The sequence below is a fragment of the Sus scrofa genome, chromosome 10 (genome assembly GCF_054392235.1).
Source record: "Sus scrofa isolate SSC_HxYL_T2T_F1_AM1 chromosome 10, Sscrofa_HxYL_maternal_Yorkshire_Landrace_v2.0, whole genome shotgun sequence".
NCBI classification, from domain to species: domain Eukaryota; kingdom Metazoa; phylum Chordata; class Mammalia; order Artiodactyla; family Suidae; genus Sus; species Sus scrofa.
In genome coordinates, this window is record NC_139392.1 from 84555749 (window position 1) to 84574504 (window position 18756).

Genomic DNA, 18756 nt, shown 5'->3' on the forward strand with positions numbered 1-18756 from the left:
CACAGCCATAGCCACGCCTGATCTCAGCAACCTATACCGCAGCTCACAGCAACACTGGATCCTTAACCCACTGGAAAATGAATCCCACGAGGAACCATGAAGTTGAGGGTTTGATCCCTGGCCTTGCTCAGTGGATTAAGGATCCGTCGTTGCTGTGAGCTGTGGTGTAGGTCGCAGACACGGCTCAGATCCCTTGTTGCTGTGGCTGTGGCATAGGCCAGCAACTGTAGCTCCAATTAGACCCCGAGCCTGGGAACCTCCATATGCTGCGAGTGTGGCCCTAAAAAGCAAAAAAAAAAAAAGAGTAGACTTGGGGGAGAGAATACAAAGGAGGGGCTATTGTTTAGGCCTTTAGAGGGTATCGAGAAGAAAAGCTAAGATGTAGTTGTTTTATAAGCAGTGTTTAAAATGGTATGTTTATTTTTGTTTGGATATCTCTTAGAGATTTTAAAACATTGTAAGACTTCCTTCATGCCATTTTGGCTCGAAAATCCAAAGTAAAATTTATTATTAGATTTTCGATTCATGGTAAGACCAAGTTTCATTATAATTTTTTTTTTTTAGGAGCTAAGTTCTTAGACTTTTCTTTTTATAAACTCTGACCTTTTGAATTAGTCCAAAAAAAAAAAAATAAAAACCCTGAAAAAAAATAAGGATATAGTTTGCTCTGGTAATGTTTTGTCACTGATTCAGATTTTGACTTCTACTTTTATGCAAATCCTTGCTTCTTCTTTTGCCATCTCAATTTTGAGGAAGACTTTAAAAAATATTTTTATCTTCCCAAATCCAAGGATTAATACATGTAAGTTAAGTTCTACATTCTTAACCAAATTATTTAAATGAGATGTAACAATAATAAAAATAACAAAGGTGAGCATTTATTGAATGTTCAGTATGTGCCAAGCACCTTCGTGCTTTATACATATTGCTCAGTTTTCACAATTTTGTAGAAATGTACTATTTTTACTCTTTCGCAGTTGAGGAAAATAAGATACAGAGGCTGAATAACTTGTCCTAGGTCACAAAGCTGGTAAAAGGAAGAGCCTGGATCAGAACCCAGGCGGTCTGGCTTTAGCTTGTCTATGACTTATAATAACATGGGTGCTCAGTGTTGAACCGGGACATTTCAGAGGGCATTACCTGGAAAAATGCATAGTTAGCAAAGAGTAATCATAAATATATGCCGCATATAGTTAGTGTATGATAACACTGTATCTATACACACAGTACTATTGTCTGCGTACCTATATACTCTATACTGTTACTTCATTATTTAGTGGTAGATGAGGTAGTTTCATGATTAGATCCCAACTCAGCTTTTGACCTTGGATATGTGAAAAGCATAGGGAATTTAAATTTTATCCATTTTGATGTGTTAGTAATTGGTCCACATAATCCCTGGCACCACGAACCAGTCTGTGTATTGAGCAGTAATTCTGGGGCCAGGAGTACCAGAGCACCCAGAACTTTAGAATTATGTCTTATGAAGTGATGGGGAGATCACTCCCATTGCCTTTGGTGAAATCAATTTGTTCAGTGTATTCCTGGCAAGAAGCCAGTTGGTTATCATATCCACCAAATGTGAGGCTGTTTTTTGCATGTGGTAAAAAAATACAAAAAATCTGCAGTAGACAACAAGTTTTAAATGTACAGTTCAGTCAAGTTAGGCATATTCACATTGATGTGAAGCAGATCTCTAGAACTTTTTCATCTATACCCATTAAATAGCAGCTCTCTTTTTACTCGTCTCCTCAGTTCCTGGTAACCACCATTCTACTTTCAGTTTCTGTGAATTTGACTACTTTTAGATACTTCATATAGGTGGAATCATCACTATTTGTCTTTTTGTGACTGGCTTATTTCACTTAGTATAATGTCCCAAAGGTTCATCCGTATTGTATGAGAAGGAATTCCTTCCTCCTTTGTGTGTGTATACCACATTTTGCTTATTACTATTTTTAAGGTTGTTCTTGCTAAGTCAGTACTTGTTAGGACTTATACCAAGTGATTGGTAGAAGAAATAAGAGTAATGTAAACAAATTGCAGTTTCCTTCATAGGCATTCCTGTGAGTTTATTTTGGTCAGAAATAAATATTAATATGTAGTTTGAATAATAAGTGGTTTTAGGCATTCATTCTGTGGCTTCTGGCTTTGGCATGTATGTACATTTCCTATTCCTTATTAGAAATTGTGAGAAGGAGGAGTTCCCTTCATGGCGCATCGGAAACAAATCTGACTAGGAGTCATGAGGTTGTGAGTTCAAAGTGGGTTAAGGATCTGGCGTTGATGTGAGCTGTGGTGTAGGTCGCACATGCAGCTGGGATCCTGCGTTGCTGTGGCTCTGACATAGGCCAGCAGCTATAGCTCTGATTAGACCGCTAGCCTGAGAACAGCCATATGCCACAGGTTCAGCCCTAAAAAGCAAAAAATAAAAATAAAGAAGAAAGAAATTGAGAGAATTAATTTTAATTCCCACTGCTTGCCCTTATAAGATATCTGCCGGGTAAATGCCATATTTGTCTTAGGATTTCACTACAGCTTACTTTACTATGTGCGTTTATTCCTTTGAAATGCATTTGGCTAGTAAATTATGATCAGTTTTAGTTTCAGTCTTACTGAAACCAAAATATAAGATTGAGTTTATAAGTCTAGAGCTAGGTGTTCCCATTGTGGCTCATCCGGTTAAGGACCTGATTAGTATCCATAAGAATGTGGGTTCAATCCCTGTAGAGCTAAAAGAATTTTGACTTCTATAAAGATCATGCTCATATTCATAGTCCTTTTAAACATAAATAAAACGTATATTGGTTAGAATATAAAATGATGCTCCATGTACTGTAAATGGGAAATTCAAGTACTGTAAGGATGAGCCAGGGGAAGAAATTCCCTAGAACATCATTTTCAAAGCGTAAAGAACCCCTAATTTTAAACTGTTCTCACTGAACATCTAAGTGATCACCACTGCTTATTAGAAGTATTATCAACATAAGCTATGTAATTCAGAATGATTTGATTCTGATATTTGCTTTACTTTCAAGAGAAAATTTTTTTGTCTTTTTTATCATATGCACCTGCGGCATATGGAAGTTTCCAGGCTAGAGGCTGAATTGGAACTGTAGCTGACAGCCTATGCCACAGCCACAGCAATGCCATATCCGAGCCGAATCTGCAACGTACATCTCAGCTCAAGGCAACGCTGGATCCTTAACCCACTGAGTGAGGTCGGGGATCAGACTCATGTTCTTATGGATACTGGTCAAGTTCGTTACCATTGAGCCATAATGGGAACTCCGTCAAGAGAATTTTTTAAAAGAGACATAATATTCGGCTATTTATAATTACAATACCAAAAACAGACATCCACTTCTCACTTTTAAAATTCAGATTATAGATTTCAGATAGTACTTATTTATGCCCTACACACAGAAAGGATTTGAGGACCCCATTGTAGTTCTTTTAAGAATTTTAACATAATAGATATCAAAATATCAGTCTTACGTAGCTAACGCTATCATTTTTTCTTATATTTAACTCCATTGATTTTTGCAATTTGTTAGCCACACTAAAAAAAAAATTCAATAGGAAAGTAAAACACTAAAGACACTAAAATGATACCAATTCTACATTTTTCATTGTTTTTTTTTTTTCTTCATTTAGCACAATTAAATACAAGTTTTTAAAAATGAACTGTTGGAGTTCCCATTGTGGTGCAGTGGAAGTGAATCCAACTAGGAACCATGAAGTCGTGGGTTCCATCCCTGGCCTCACTCAGTGGGTTAAGGATCTGGCATTGTTGTGAGCTGTGGTGTAGGTTGCAGAGGCGGCTCGAATCTTCCGTGGCTGTGGCATAGGCTGGCAGCTGTAGCTCCAATTCAACCCCTAGCCTGGGAACCTCCATATGCTGAGGGTGTGGCCCTAAAAGGCAAAAAAAAAAAACAAACAAACTATTTTGCATCTTTATTAAAGTGTTCACATTGATAATATTTTCTGTTTTCAGCCTTAAAATATTTGAAATATTCCTTAAACACTTTTTTCCTCATAGAAGAAACAGACTCTTGAGAATCCTGTCTTGATACACAGAAATCAAGATAGTTTTCCAACTTCTCCCATAGAGTGTTAGTGGGTTTCCATTGTAGTCCTTAGAATTAAGATAGGTAATATATAGATCTGACTTCTCAGGCAGCAGCAGGGTTGATAGTGACATCTGCTATACTGTGAATGCACATTTTTTCATCCTTTATTAACTGTCTTAAATGCAGGCTCAGGAGCTCTGTGACATTTGAAGCTGCACTATGACATCATAAGCCCCATCATAAGGGAACCTAGCTACGGATTGGAGCTAGTCCACTAGGTGCTAATCAAGTGCTGTGTTACAACATTGTGAGGTTTTCCCAGTTATAAGTGTCCTTATTAGGAGTTTTTAAACTGCAAAGCCAAGTAAGGCTGTCGATTGCATCATCTTAATTTATTTCTTCAGATTAACTACTGTCTGTAGTGGGGTTTTCAGTGGATGTGGTGGCATCAGCATAGTCTATGTTTCAGGCATCCTGTAGAAGAGGATTATTCTTCAGAGGATCTGGAAAAAAAGGTAAACCGTGTCTACTCTGAGTTCACTTTTCTCACTTGTAGAGCCTCATAAAAAGAGGTATAAAAATGATGACGTATCGGAGTTTCCATTGTGGCGCGGTGGTTAACGAATCTGACTAGGAACCATGAGGTTGCAGGTTCAATCCTTGGCCTTGCTCAGTGGGTTAGGGATCCGGCGTTGCTGTGGCTGTGGTGTAGGCTGGTGGCTATAGCTCCGATTCAACCCCTAGCCTAGGAACCTCCAAATGCCGTGGGAGTGGCCCTAGAAAAGGCAAAAAGACCAAAAAAAAAAAAAAAAAAAAGGATGAAATATGAAGTACATCCATTTTTTATGTTTGTTTTTTGAGCAGTTGCCTGCTCGATTGTTGGAATGTGATACGTATAGATTTTCCCATGGCTCTCTCTCCCTCCCGGCTTTTTGTGCAGAAGTTCCCTCCTGAGAAGCTTTCCATAGTAGGTACACCTTAAGTAGCTTCCTTCCGCCCTCCCCTCGGCTCATTAGTTACCCTGCTTTATTTTTCTTCCAAGAATTTAGCACCACTTCGAATTATCTTTTTGTCTCTTCATCTGTTTTCTGTCTCCTTCTGATCTAGGAGAGCAGCCTTTTCCTGTTCATTGCTCTGTTCTTGCTCTCTAGACTGTTCCACACGGGAATGTTTGTTGTGTGAATAGAAGAATGCATTAACTCAGAAGTACAACTTGTTTCTGTGAAATTTACTTAACTGAAAAGCCTTGTACTGATTGTTCGATGTTTATAAGAACAATTGCTGTTTCAAGTGAACTAAAGTTTGTATCTCTAGCAGTACTGTCCTTTAGGAGAGACTTAATTCCCTTCTCTTTCCAGAGCTTCTTTAGGATTCTATTTGCACGTTGTGAATAAAGTAAATATACTACCTTTATAGGCTGCTCTTTGTCACTATATCTCACAGCATCCTGTCTGAGCTCTAACCCAAGCATCAGTCCCATAATTCTTGTCGGCTAAATATTTCCACCTGGTTGCCTCTTGTTGCTTTCACTCTAGCCTGCCTAAAACTGAATCTGCCACCCTAACACAAAAACAAAAAGGTGCTTCTTTATTTACCCATTTTTGGCTTTGGGGCCACCATGCATGAATCACTGCCTGAGTTCCTTCTGGGGCATCTGTGCACCATATCCCCATATCCTACTTCAAGGGCGCCTTCTAGTTGCTTGTGGCTCATGTGATCCGTAGAATAACAATAATGCTAAGATGTGAAAGGTAGGGAGCCATGTGAATTTTTTTTTCTATGAATAATGATGAAGTTTATCCTGTTAACTCTACCAGTAGTTGATAAGCTTAATGCTAGTTGCTTACCAATTTTGGTAAAACGTGAGACTACCTGACAGGTTCTCTAGATTTAATTCAGTGTTGTTGATTTTTAAAGATACATTTGAATTGTAACTCCAGGGTATGACTCTTGTGCTGCTTCTCAGCCTCTGTTTTAACAGTTCAACTAAAGAGTTGTCTCATGAAGTTCCCATCGTCCAGCCCTAAAAATCAAAAACAAAACAAAAAAAAAACAAAGAGTTGTCTCATGAGCTTTTGCACTGCCTAGAGTTGGACATAAGAGTTTTCACTATAGTTACAGATTCATAGAAATCACCTCCACTATTCTAGGAATATAGTTTTGTATTAGTGGGTTCAGCTCCCTTTCTTTTTCTTCCTTTCTTTTTCTTTTTTTTTTTTTTTGCTTTTTAGGGCTAAACCCACCGCACATGGAAGTTCCCAGGCTAAGGGTTGAATTAGAGCTATAGCCGCTGGCCTACACAACAGCCCCAGCAACGCCACATCTGAGCCATGTCTGCGACCTACACCACAGCTCACGGCAACACTGGATTCTTAATCCATGGAGCAAGGCCAGGGATTGAACCCACATCCCCATGGATTCTAGCCAGATCCATTTCTGCTGTGCCAGAAGGGAACTCCCTACAGCAGGTTTTCTTGATGCCAAGCCATTCTTAGAGTATTGTTTAATAATTTAAAATCCTGAAAATTATATGTGGAAGATAATTAAAGCAACTTAAAGCATGATTTATACTTATCAAAACCCCATGAATCTTTCTTGAGTTGTTCTTCAGAAGATCTGGGTTCTGTGAAACTGGGTCATTTCCCCATAGAAAGTGAATGTTGCATCATCTACAGTCTCAAGCCACAGGTCCAGTCTGTAGGAATACCTGTAGTCCTCTTGGGTGTAATCAGGTCCAGTCTGTAGGAATACCTGTAGTCCTCTTGGGTGTAATTGACGTTCTGTTCTGCTCAGTCTCTGACATATGAGTGCCCTGTCGGGTTGCTGTCTCTGGTGGTTTTGGCTGTGCTGCAGTGGCAGAGCTGACATCACAGCCTGCATCAGCACTCTGCTTTTTGAGCTGTGAGCATGGCCTAGGGGCTGCATGAAGATGAGCAGCAGTTTTCAAAGTGTGGTAGGTGGACCCCTGGGGGAGATACCAATGACCTGGTATTTTGCAAATGACCTCCATGTCACATTACACAATCATGCCTGGAAGTTTGGGATGACAAAACTATTTACACAATAATGCTAAGATTTCTTTTCTTTTTTTTTTTTTTTTGTATTGGCATTTGCCCTGATGGTGCAAATGCAATAGTGGGGTAAAACGGTTGGCGCCTTAGCATAATCAAGTCAATGTCACCAAACTGTTAGTTGTCATTATATTATTCACTGCACTCACTTACAGTTCAAAAAAATGCCAGTTTCCTTTGAGAATATCCCCGATGAAGCAGTAAACATTACCAATTGTATTAAATCTCAACCCTCGAGTACATATTGTTTTAATATTCTGTTCTGTGAATTTGGGGTATTCGCTGAGAGGATTTCTGCTGCCTGCTGAAGACCAGTGGTGTTCTTGAGAAGAAACACTTGAGTTATTGTCTGAGTGGCAAGATGGACTAGCTGTGTATCTGCTCCCCCGCCCCAGGCCAGGACAGCATTTTTCTCAAAACAATGGCAAATAGCCAAACTATGACTGCTTAAACTTGGGTATTTGAAAAACATTTTCTCAAAAGCAAATGAAGTAAGGTTGTCATATCAAGGACAACAATTTAATAGTGTTTATTGCCAGTGATAAAATTCAAGCTTTGCTTTTAAGCAGGAGTTTTGAATTTTGGAAAACCTGCATTTGTCATTTTGAGCTTGATAGCTTCCCCAGTATTAATAGTTTTCTAATGAAATTGAAGTTGGTTTTAATGAATGTAATTTTCTGATAGCGTATCATGAAATGTGTCAGCATTTGGAAGATCTTAACTCAGTGAACCAGTATTTTCCAAATAACTACCACGTAATGTTACAAAATCATGCCTGGCTGAAGAGACATCCAAAATATAAGAAAGATCATTAGTTCATTTGTGCCATATATTAGATTCCACATATAAGCGATACCATATGGTATTTGTCTTTCTCTTCCTGACTTACTTCACTTAGTATGGGAATTCTGGTTCCTTCCATGTTGCTGCAAATGGCATTCTTTTGCCCTTTTCGTGGCTGAGTAGTATTCCATTATATATATGTACCACATCTCCTTAATCCATTCAATTGTCAATGGATACTAGGTTCCCAGGCTAGGTGTCTAATTGGAGCTATAGCTGCCAGCCTACACCACAGCCACAGCAATGTTGGATCCAAGCCATGTCTGCAATGCAGATCCTTAACTTACTGAGCGAGGTCAGGGATCAAACCCACATACTCATGGATATTAGTCAGATTCATTACCACTGAGCCACAATGGGAACTCCTGCATGTATCTTTTTAAATGAAAGTTTTGTCCAGATATATGCCCAGGAGTGGGATTGCTGGATCATATGGTAGTTCTATATTTAGTTTTCTGAGGCACCTGCATACTGTTTTCTATAGTGGTTGTACCGTTTGACATGCCCACCAATGCGAATGAGGGTTCCCTTTTCTCCACCCACTCTCCAGCGTTTGTTATTTGTAGGCTTATTAATGATAGCCATTCTGACCAGTGTGAGGTGGTACCTCATTGTAGTTTTGATTGTCATTTCTCTAATAATTAATGATGTTGAGCATTTTTTTCATGTGCCTGTTGGCCATCTGTATGTCTTCTTTGGAGAGATGTCTATTTGGGTCTTCTGTCCATTTTTCAATTGGATTGTTGGGTTTTTATGTTGTTGTGTAAGTTGTTTGCATATTTTGGAGATTAGGCCCTTATCGGTTGCATAGTTTAAGAAACAGACTCATGGACATGGAAAACAGACTTATGGTTGCCGGGGGGAGGGGATGGAGTGGGATGGACTGGGAATTTGGCATTAGTAGATGCAAGCTATTGCATTTGGAGTAGGCAGTGAGGTTCTGCTGTATAGCACAGGGAACTATATTCAATCGCTTATGATAGAACACAATGAAAGATAAGATGAGAAAAAGAATGGTGTGTGTGTGTATATATATATATATATGTATATGTATAACTTGGTTGCTTTGCTATATGACAGAAATTGACAGAATATAGTAAATAACTATAATTTTAAAAATTAAAAAAAAAGATCCTTGAATTTTAACATGAACTGCTAAGTTTTCAGATTCCATAGGACAACTAATCTTTAAGGAAACAATCACTTGCTGAGTTTCGGTGTAGTATCGAAGAAGGTTATCTACATTTTTCTGAAAAAACTACTGAAATACTCCTCCTTGGAGTTCCCTCGTGGTTCAGCAGGTTAAGGATCCAGCATTGTCACTGCTGGACACCAGTTGGCTCTGATGACAGCTGTGGGAAGAGAGTTCCATCTGTCTTTTTTTTTTCGTCCTTTTGCCTTTTCTAGGGCTGCTTCCGATGGCATGTGGAGGTTCCCAGGCTAGGGGTCTAATAGGTGTAGGCCACCAGCCTACACCACAGCCACAGCAACGCAGGATCCAAGCCGCGTCTGCAACCTACACCACAGCTTATGGCAACGCCAGATCCTTAACCCACTGAGCGAGGCCAGGGATCAAACCCACAACCGCATGGTTCCTAGTTGGATTCATTAACCACTGCGCCACGACGGGGACGGGAACTCCCGGGAGAGTTTGATCTCTGACCTGGGATCTTTCACATGCTGCAGGCACGGCCAAAAAAAAAAAAAGAAATACTCCTCCTTTTTCAATCATGTATAAGGCATATTTTCTTCACGTACTAACGAAAATAACATATTTTTACAGATTCAGTGCATGAATAGGTATGAAAATCCAGCTGTTTTCAGTTAAACCAGACATTAAAAAATTTGTAAAAACATAAAACATTGACAATCTTGTCACTAATTATTTTGTTTTGGAAAATAATTAGTCTTCATAAAATGTTATTAATGTTAGTATGAAATGGAATTATTGTTATTTTTATTTTTTTATTTTTTTTGTCTTTTTGCCATTTCTTGGGCCACTCCTGCGGCATACGGAGGTTCCCAGGCTAGGGGTCTAATCGGATCTGTAGCTGCCAGCCTACACCAGAGCCATAGCAACGCAGGATCCAAGCCGCGTCTGCGACCTACACCACAGCTCACTGCAACGTGGGATCCTTAACCCACTGAGCAAGGACAGGGATCGAACCCGCAACCTCATGGTTCCTAGTCGGATTCGTTAACCACTGAGCCACGATGGGAACTCCTATTGTTATTTTTAAATAAGTTACTAAGTATTTTAAAAATTTCTCAGTTTTAATTTCTCAGTTTTAGTTTCTGGTAAATCTCAGTATAGGTCACCAGCAGTATGCTGAGCTGGCTTGTGAGAGCCAGTTGTGCATGTCTTTTTCCAGCTTTATTGTCAGTGTCACCTGTTGGTAGCTTGAAATCTGCCTTGGAAGGAATATTGCAAAAATCCACAAAGTTACAGATAGTGTTCTCCCTTCCCAAGAGCAGGTTGTTTGTTTACAGCATCCTACGGGATATATAAATCACAAAAACAGGAGTTATTTGAGATCATCAATAATTTTTAAGAGCATAAAGGTGTTTGAGACTAAGAAGTTTGAGAGACTAAGAAGTTTGAGAATTAGTCATTTGGCAAAAGAATACCTTTTGGCAACTGGTTCACAAAGAGGTAGATGCCTTTTTATAATTCATGGAGGGAGTGTTTGTAGCTTTAAATCCAGTGGTTTTTGAACTTCCGGTTGTTAAATCTGCTGGCTTCATTATAGGATGACCTTTTTATTTCCATTAAAATCTGAAGTAGGCAGTAATACTACAGGGGCAGATGGACTGAATTTGCCACTTGGGCTGCATACATGTTGGGTATCTCTGCCCCAGTTTCTCACTTTTCTGTCCAGATGTTGTAATCCAGGCTATTGCAAGGCCCAGCTCAGGCACTGCTTCTGCGCAACGCCTCCGCCTGTTGTTCAGGCCCATACTGATCTTTCTGTTCTGTACTCCTGTGGTTTTCATGACCTGGACAATGGAGCAATTAGTTTTGTATTGTTAGTGTGCTATTGTTCCTTAAGTGTTGATTTTAGCAATTTTGCTTTTTCCACCCTAGTGCACTGAGTTCAGTACTCTCCTCATAGGTTCTCTTTCATGGATAAAAGATTTTTTACTTTTGGGTTGCTAAACAAGTTTGCCTTCCAAGAGAATGATGTAAATAAATATAATTATTTATTATAAACCCAGTTTTTAATGATTTTTAAAAGTATTAATGTAAGAAAAAAGAAACAATACAAACAAAAAAAGTATTAATATAAGTAGATTAGAAACTTGCTTTCCTAAAAGTGTGTTCCCACAGAGGCTTTCTTCAGAGTTAGTTTTAGATTCTGTGGTCCGCCACCTCTCTTGATAGAAACTAGTAGCTCCTTTCATGGCCAGAGTCTTTGGCTGTTTTGAGTCAGTCATAATGAATAGCGAAACTTAGTAAAATGAGGCAGTTTCTAAGATTACACTCGCTTTTAGGAATGAGTTGTTTACTAATTAGAAACTTGGCAGGTTTTGAGTCCAAAGAAGTGAGGGTTTTTTGTGGGTAGGGATCTTTGTTGAAAGCACCCAAGGTAGCTGGGAAATGGCTGTGCTTTCCTCTCTGTGCTATTGATGGTTCTGGCCCCTCCAATGTTGGAGCTGTGGTGGGGGGCAGTGTGCAAGGGCCCTACCAGCTCCAAGGCACAGGCTTTCTCTGGTTGGGAGATGCTGGGGGTGTTTCTTTGGCTTTTTTTGTGGCTATTGGGACATAAAAGCAACTGCAGTTTTCATCAGTATAGAGACAAGGCATTAGCTTGTGTCTGAAGTAATACCGTATCGTATATCAGAAGTCTCATTTATTAAAAAATAATTGACCATATTTAAGTTCAGTCTCCCATTTCTCTGAGGAAATTAGAGAGGGTGGTTTATACTCTGGCCTAAACCACCAGTGAGATCTTAGTGAGGTAGTTTAACTGCTTTAGAACTTTGCGATTAGAACATTCTTAGCCACCGAAGCATGGGAACCGAAAGTCAGGAGCATGGGTTCTTTAATATCTATCACATCAGAGAATGACTGTTCCAGGACAGTGACCATCTCCTAATGGTAAGTACCCTGGCTTGCTTGTCATTTCTTAGAAGCAGGAAAAATAGGCCAGTCATAATGGTGAATGGTATTTCTTTAAGAAAAATGAAAAGAGCAAAAACAAGGTTCAGCTTTAATTCTAGTGATGGTCATTTTTGCAGGTTTCTGTAGCTGGATCAGGCACCGGAAGAGGCTCCCCAGCTGTAACTCTAGTGCAGTTACCTTCAGGCCAAACTGTCCATGTCCAGGGAGTAATTCCGACACCACAGCCATCGATTATTCAGTCACCACAAATACAAACTGTTCAGGTTAGCCCCCATTCCTGGGTGATTTGTCTTTGACTTTCTTGAGCTTTTTTTCTTTTTTTTTTTTCCTCTTACTAATTCACTTATCCTCATTTTCTTCATGTAGCTTTGATGCTCAAACTTGTTATTAAACATTTGGAGGAATTTCCTTTTTGTGTGTGAAGTGCATTTGTGTCCTATTAGATAACAGATTTGACTCAAGTTGCAGTTTTGTTATCAGCTCTTAATTTGCAGGTTGAGTCATTCTCTTTTAAGTTGTTGCTCTCTGCTTAACACAGATTTGTTTAGCAAAGCTCTCCAAAGATGCTTAAAAGTATTCTGAGGATTCTTTGGAGACGTCTGATAAACATGGTAATGTAAAGATTGCAGTGCTGATGCTGTTTTCGTGAGGACTCCCATTAGTGGTGGACATTTAGGTTTGAGGTTAATTCAATATGTGTAACACGATATTATTGTTACTTTGATGTTGTATTTATACATCAGATTAAACCTTGTTTTTTTTTTTTTAGACGTGGTCAGTGTTGTGGTTGTGATCCAGAGATGTTTTTTGTTATTTATTATCATCAAAGTTGGTCATAAATTCTTAACATTTTTCAAAGCTAAAACATTTTTTTGCATTAACAGATGTGAATTATTAAGTATGTAATTTTTAAAGCATACTTTTTTATTGAATTTGTTTCTGTTTCTTTTTAAGGTCAGTTTGTTATTACCCTTCAAATGTTGAAATTATTTGAACCTAATGATGACAAAAAGATCGCCGAGGAAAACTTAGTTGTTTATACTTAATCTTAGCTGGTCTTGTCTTTTTCCTGCATACTTGAATCCAGTTTGTTGCAGAATAAGGATGAGAGTTGCAATGTGATACCTATAGTAATAAATCCACATGTATTAAAAGCTTGCTTATCTTTGAGGTATAAGTGTCTCTCTCGGGGTGTTGTTCAGAAGCATAAGAGTGATTCTCAGTTTTGTCTTTTAAAAAAATTTTTCCTGTGATGACCTTTAATTCCAGGAGTTTCTGACTCTCTCTGAGCTAATTATAAAACAAGAAGGCCTTTCCACACTCCTTTTTGTGTTACGGCTTTTATTGGGGTCTCCGCAGGTATTTCTGTTTAGTTTTAACCTGGCTGCTACTGGAAAAAAAATACTGTCTTATATTCAGTAGGCACTTTTGGATTTTATTAATTGGATGATTTAATTACCTTTGTAGGGATAGGTGCCTCTGGATCTTGTCTTAGAATTGTACCTTTTGAATGATGAATTTCAGCTTTCACTTTCTCAGATAATAATGTACCTCACATAAGGAGGTTGTTAGGATTCTAGGAGAGATGTGTGAAAGCCCAGTGTAGAGTGATAAATATTTGGTGATGGTATATGGTTGTCTGATTGCAATGACATTTTCTCCAGTAAGTTCTGTTCCTGGGTGAGTGTGCTTTATGTGTGGAGTGTCCATGACCAGTGATGCATGGTTGTATGTGTAGGTAAACATTTATGCACATCTGTGTGCCTTGGGAAGTATACATTCCTGCTTGCACTGTTGGCATTTTAATAAGCTGTTTTGATTGTGCCCAAATCACATCCTGTGTAATTGTAATACTAAGTAAAGTGAGATTTGTAAACTCAGAACTGTCCTAGGCTCTGGATGATAGATGATTGAATATATTGAGAGCAGTCATGTTGTAGAGATTAATTATTTTAGTTTTTTGTTTTTGTTTTTTTTTACCTTTTTTTTTTTTTTTTTTTTTGTCTTTTGTTGTTGTTGTTGTTGTTGCTATTTCTTGGGCCGCTCCTGCGGCATGTGGAGCTTCCCAGGCTGGGGGTTGAATCGGAGCCGTAGCCACCGGCCTACACCAGAGCCACAGCAACACAGGATCCGAGCCGCGTCTGCAACCTACACCACAGCTCACGGCAACGCTGGATCGTTAACCCACTGAGCAAGGGCAGGGACCGAACCCGCAACCTCATGGTTCCCACTCGGACCTGTCAACCACTGCGCCACGACGGGAACTCCATTATTTTAGTTTTATGGCGTTTTTGGTGTGGGGGGGCTCTTTTTGTCTTTTTTTTTTTAGGGTTGCTCTTGCGGCATATGGAGGTTCCCAGGCTAGGGGTCCAATCAGAACTACAGCTGCTGGCCTACACCACAGCCACAGAAATGTGGGATCTGAGCCACATCTTCAACCTACACCACAGCTCACAGCAACACCGGATCCCTAAACCACTGAGCGGGGCCAAGGATCAAACCCATAACCTCATGGTTACTAATCGGGTTTGTTAACCACTGAGCCACGATGGGAACTCCACGACTTTCTTTAATATTCTGTTATTATGCTATTACATGCTTGAGAAAATTAGATCATATTTAAAACTCTGATCTTTCTTTTAAAGAAAAATTTTTTATTTTTGTCTTTTTAGGGCCATACCCAGGGCATATGGAGGTTCCCAGGCTGGGTGTCCAATAGGAGCCATAGCTGCCAGCCTGCTCCACAGCCACAGCCAGGCCCAATTCAAGAAGCGTCTTTGACCTACACCACAGCTCATGGCAACGCCGGATCCTTAACCCACTGAAAGAGGCCAGGGTTTGATTGAACCTGCAACCTCATGGTTCCTAGTCGGATTCATTTTTGCTGCACCATGACGGGTGCTCCTAAAGAGAAATTTCTTATTTTGACTTTCAAGATCTGCCATCAAGCCCCAACCCAAGGATTTATATTCATGCGATATAAATCCTAACTTTAACCAGTCTTGTTACAGGTTTACCTGCTTAAATATACTTTCTTCTTTGGATCTAGCTAATGTCTAATTAAAAGACCCAGCTCAGGAATTCCTATTGTGGCCCGGCAGTTAACAAACCCGACTAGCATCCATGAGGAAGAGGGTCTGATCCCTGGCCTCGCTCAGTGGGTTAAGGATCTGGCTTTGCCGTGAGCTGTGGTGAAGGTTGCAGATACGGCTTAGATCCTCTGTTGCAGCTTGGAGCCTACGTTTCTGTGGCTCCAGCGTAGGCTGACCACTATAGCTCCAATTGGACTCCTAGCCTGGGAACCTCCGTGTGCCATGGGTGTGGCCCTAAAAAGACAAAAAAGACCCAAAAAAAATGAAGACCCAGTTCAAATTACCTGAGTGATTATGAAACTAAGACACTATTTCTGCCTCTGTCACTCACTGGCTTCACCCTGCTTTATTTGTGAGAGGTTTCTAGGGTTGGGATCTTAGGTCTTGTGTCTTACACTTAGTGCTTTCCTGAAGCCTTGCCTGACAGTCATTTGCATTTCTGTAGCATTCGTTACCTTTGCCATCCTTTGCACCCAGGTTGGTTGTGCAGCCTAGTGTTGGCACGCTTCCTTTCCTAAGCCAGATTGTGGGCGCCCTGGGTGCAGTTAGTGTGTTCTGTCCCCAGAGCCCGGCTTAGTGCTGCTCACAAAGGCACTTAAACACTGTGTTGTGAATGAAGACGATATCATAGATTTTATGATGCAATTCAGGAACTCTTGTGTTATAGGTAGCAACAATTGCAGAGACAGATGAGTCTGCAGAATCAGAAGGTGTAATTGACTCTCATAAACGTAGAGAAATCCTGTCACGAAGACCTTCTTATAGGTAAGTTAAGTTTCCTACTAGAATGATACTTTTTCCAAAGAGGGAGAATAATTATCCATCAAATGGATTCTCCCATTTTTAGCTTTTCTGTTTTAAATCTCATTCACGTATCTTCATTATTCCTTTTGTTAAATTATATTTTAGAAAAATACTGAATGAACTTTCCTCTGATGTGCCTGGTGTTCCCAAGATTGAAGAAGAAAAATCAGAGGAAGAAGGAACGCCACCTAATATCGCTGCCATGGCAGTGCCGACTAGCATATATCAGACTAGCACGGGGCAATACAGTATGTATGCTGCAACTCCCTATGATGTAGTGCTAGCTTTAAGTCTCTCTGGTTTCCTTGAAGCCACTTGGGTTTTGGCACTAAACAGTCCCATCTTAAAATGCATCACAATACCTAAACTGTGTAAAAGAGTAAGAGATTTGTACTGACATTTGTCATATACTTTTGAAAAGTTAAAAAAAAAAAAAATTACTGAATATAGACGCAAACTTTGTGGTAAGGATAAAGGGAGGGTTTTTCCTCTTTATATGTTTATATTCATATCTAGTAAAAGTTTAAAACTTAACTGTTTTTGTCTTTATGATGCATGTGAACATAATAAGATATAAATGTCTGTATTTCGTTCTTGTTGGCTTTTGTTACCAACAGTTACATTTTATACTTACTAATTTAAAAGAGCTGCATATGTTTTCTAATCTCTGTTTTAAATGTAATTCTGTTTTCACTACTCTCTACTGTGTTAATTTGTGCTATAGCTTTTTCTAGAAGGGAATGGAAAATGATTTATTTTTTTTTAAACTGAACAATTGGACAGATCATTTCTTTGAAATTTTAAGCACCAAAAGCTGTAAATAAACAGATACATTCACATTTAGTCTTGTGCATTTTAATGGGCTGTTAACTTTGTGCTTTTTGCTCCAGTTAAAGCACTAGTCTTTTCCCACATCAAGAATGTTGATACTTAAAAATACTTCAGTAAAAAATGAGAGCTAGGAGGAAAAGTGGGGAGGAAAAGAGAGAAAAAGGACAGTAAAAAAGTTTTTTTAGAAAGCTGGTTAGGTCGAGGAATATGTGTGATGTTAATGTGTTGATCCAGGTACAGTTTTAAGATTTTAGATGTATTTTCTATTTTCCTTTTATAAAGTAGCAATACCTACAGAAAGTCTCAAGTCTTAACTTATGACCTGGCTGTTAAAGCAAACTATAATCTGTGGGAAAACCTTATCTAGTCATTAGTTCTTTGAGTTTTCCTTTTGGTGATGGTAGATTTGCAGAGTTAAACAAATTCCACTTTGGTGATTCTGGTTCTTTGGGTAGCTTCTACTCTGATACCTGGCAGAACTGGGGTGTAATGTGTACACACCCTCTGTGGGATGGTGTTTGGATATATCCAAAGTCAACGGTGGAAAACTCTTCATGGCTGTAAGAGTTAGGCCTTGAGGTTTTCACTTTCATTCCCCTTTTGTTGCTTCTCTGATTTCTGTGTCTTTTTTGTCTGGCCCACTGGGGATACATGGGAGGAGTTTTAGAACTGCTGTGCCACGTGCCTCAGCAGTGCAGTCCCCACCCTCAGTCCCAAGAGCGGCTGGGCAGGGCTTGGAGCTGCTGGAGCCTCTTGGCTGGTCATCTCTGGCTTTGAGCAGTGGGCTGTACACATACTATCATTTTCTGTTTTGTATCACAACAGGGAAAAAGTTGGAAATTATTGCTGAGATAATACTAAGACATCTTAAAGTTTGAAGGGTGATCTAAGATACCGTCATCTTAAACAGTTCTCTGGCATATCCTGATGCTGCCTAGGAATTATTCTCTTTCTAAGTGATATGGACGGGGATGCTATGGGTAAATTTGCCTAGATTATTAGCTGGGAATTTGAAGTTGTGAGAACGTGTTGGGCTGAGGATATGTTGAAGCTGGAGATGACGTGGGGAAGGCAGCGCCTGGTCCTGCTGTTTGTTACCTGAACCAGAGTGAGATAGTTCCATGTCTCAGGTTTTAATCTTTGAAGTAGGAATGATACTAAATTGCCAAACTCCAGAGTTAATGTGAGGACAAAAGGAGATAATGGATTTTAACTGTGGGGGAAAAGAGACATGCTACTTGTGTGTGTGTGTGTGTGTGTGTGTGTGGTCTTTTTAGGGCCGCAGGCATGGCATATGGAGGTTCCCAGGCTAGGGGTCGAATTGGAGCTGTAGCCACTGGCCTGTGCCACAGCCACAGCAACATGGGATGCAAGCCAGGTCTGCGACCTACACCAACGGCAACGCTAGATCCCCAACCCACTGAGCAAGGCCAGGGATGGAACCTGTGTCTTCATGGATACTGGTCAGATTTGTTTCTTCTGAGCCACAACGGGAACTCCTGTTTTTAGATTATTTATTTTTAATTTGATATCATGAGCTAGTTGGAGTTAAAAACAAAAGAACTATAAAAGGACTTTGTGAGTCAAAGTTGAAGAAGTAAAAATAAATGTACTCAGGCTTTCTCATAGACAAGTAGTCATTTTTAATAGTTGAAAGTGAGTTATTTGACTGAAGTCGGCCTGATTATTTCAACTTATTTTTTAATCGCAAAAACAAGAAGTGAAAGTTAGCATAGGCTGTTTCCGGAAGTAGGGAAAAGAACTTAAAATAGGCAGGGATTCATTATTGCAACACCAAGAAAGTGAATTTACACTTTTGAAACTTTACTGGAAGTGCAGTTCTTAGTGATTTAGATTTGCTGTATGCTAATTAAGTCATTCTGGTCAAAGGAAATTTGTTCTGGCTCGAGAATATTTCT

General features: G+C 39.5%; 1 protein-coding gene across 22 annotated transcripts in view; it reads left to right on the forward strand.

The window, feature by feature from the left end:
• Positions 1–18756, forward strand: part of CREM (cAMP responsive element modulator) — a 65622-nt gene that overhangs the window by 20521 nt on the left and 26345 nt on the right. For 9 of the 22 annotated variants that reach the window (XM_003482828.5, XM_005668185.4, XM_005668187.4 and 6 more), the window contains 3 exons: positions 12227–12373; positions 15870–15967; positions 16112–16254. In XM_003482828.5, the coding sequence (XP_003482876.1) occupies positions 12227–12373; positions 15870–15967; positions 16112–16254 (388 nt within the window). Of the gene's footprint in view, positions 1–10740; positions 12087–12226; positions 12374–15869; positions 15968–16111; positions 16255–18756 lie in introns of those variants that run through there. The other 13 variants (XM_013980294.3, XM_084980503.1, XM_013980296.3 and 10 more) reach the window with 2 other exon arrangements.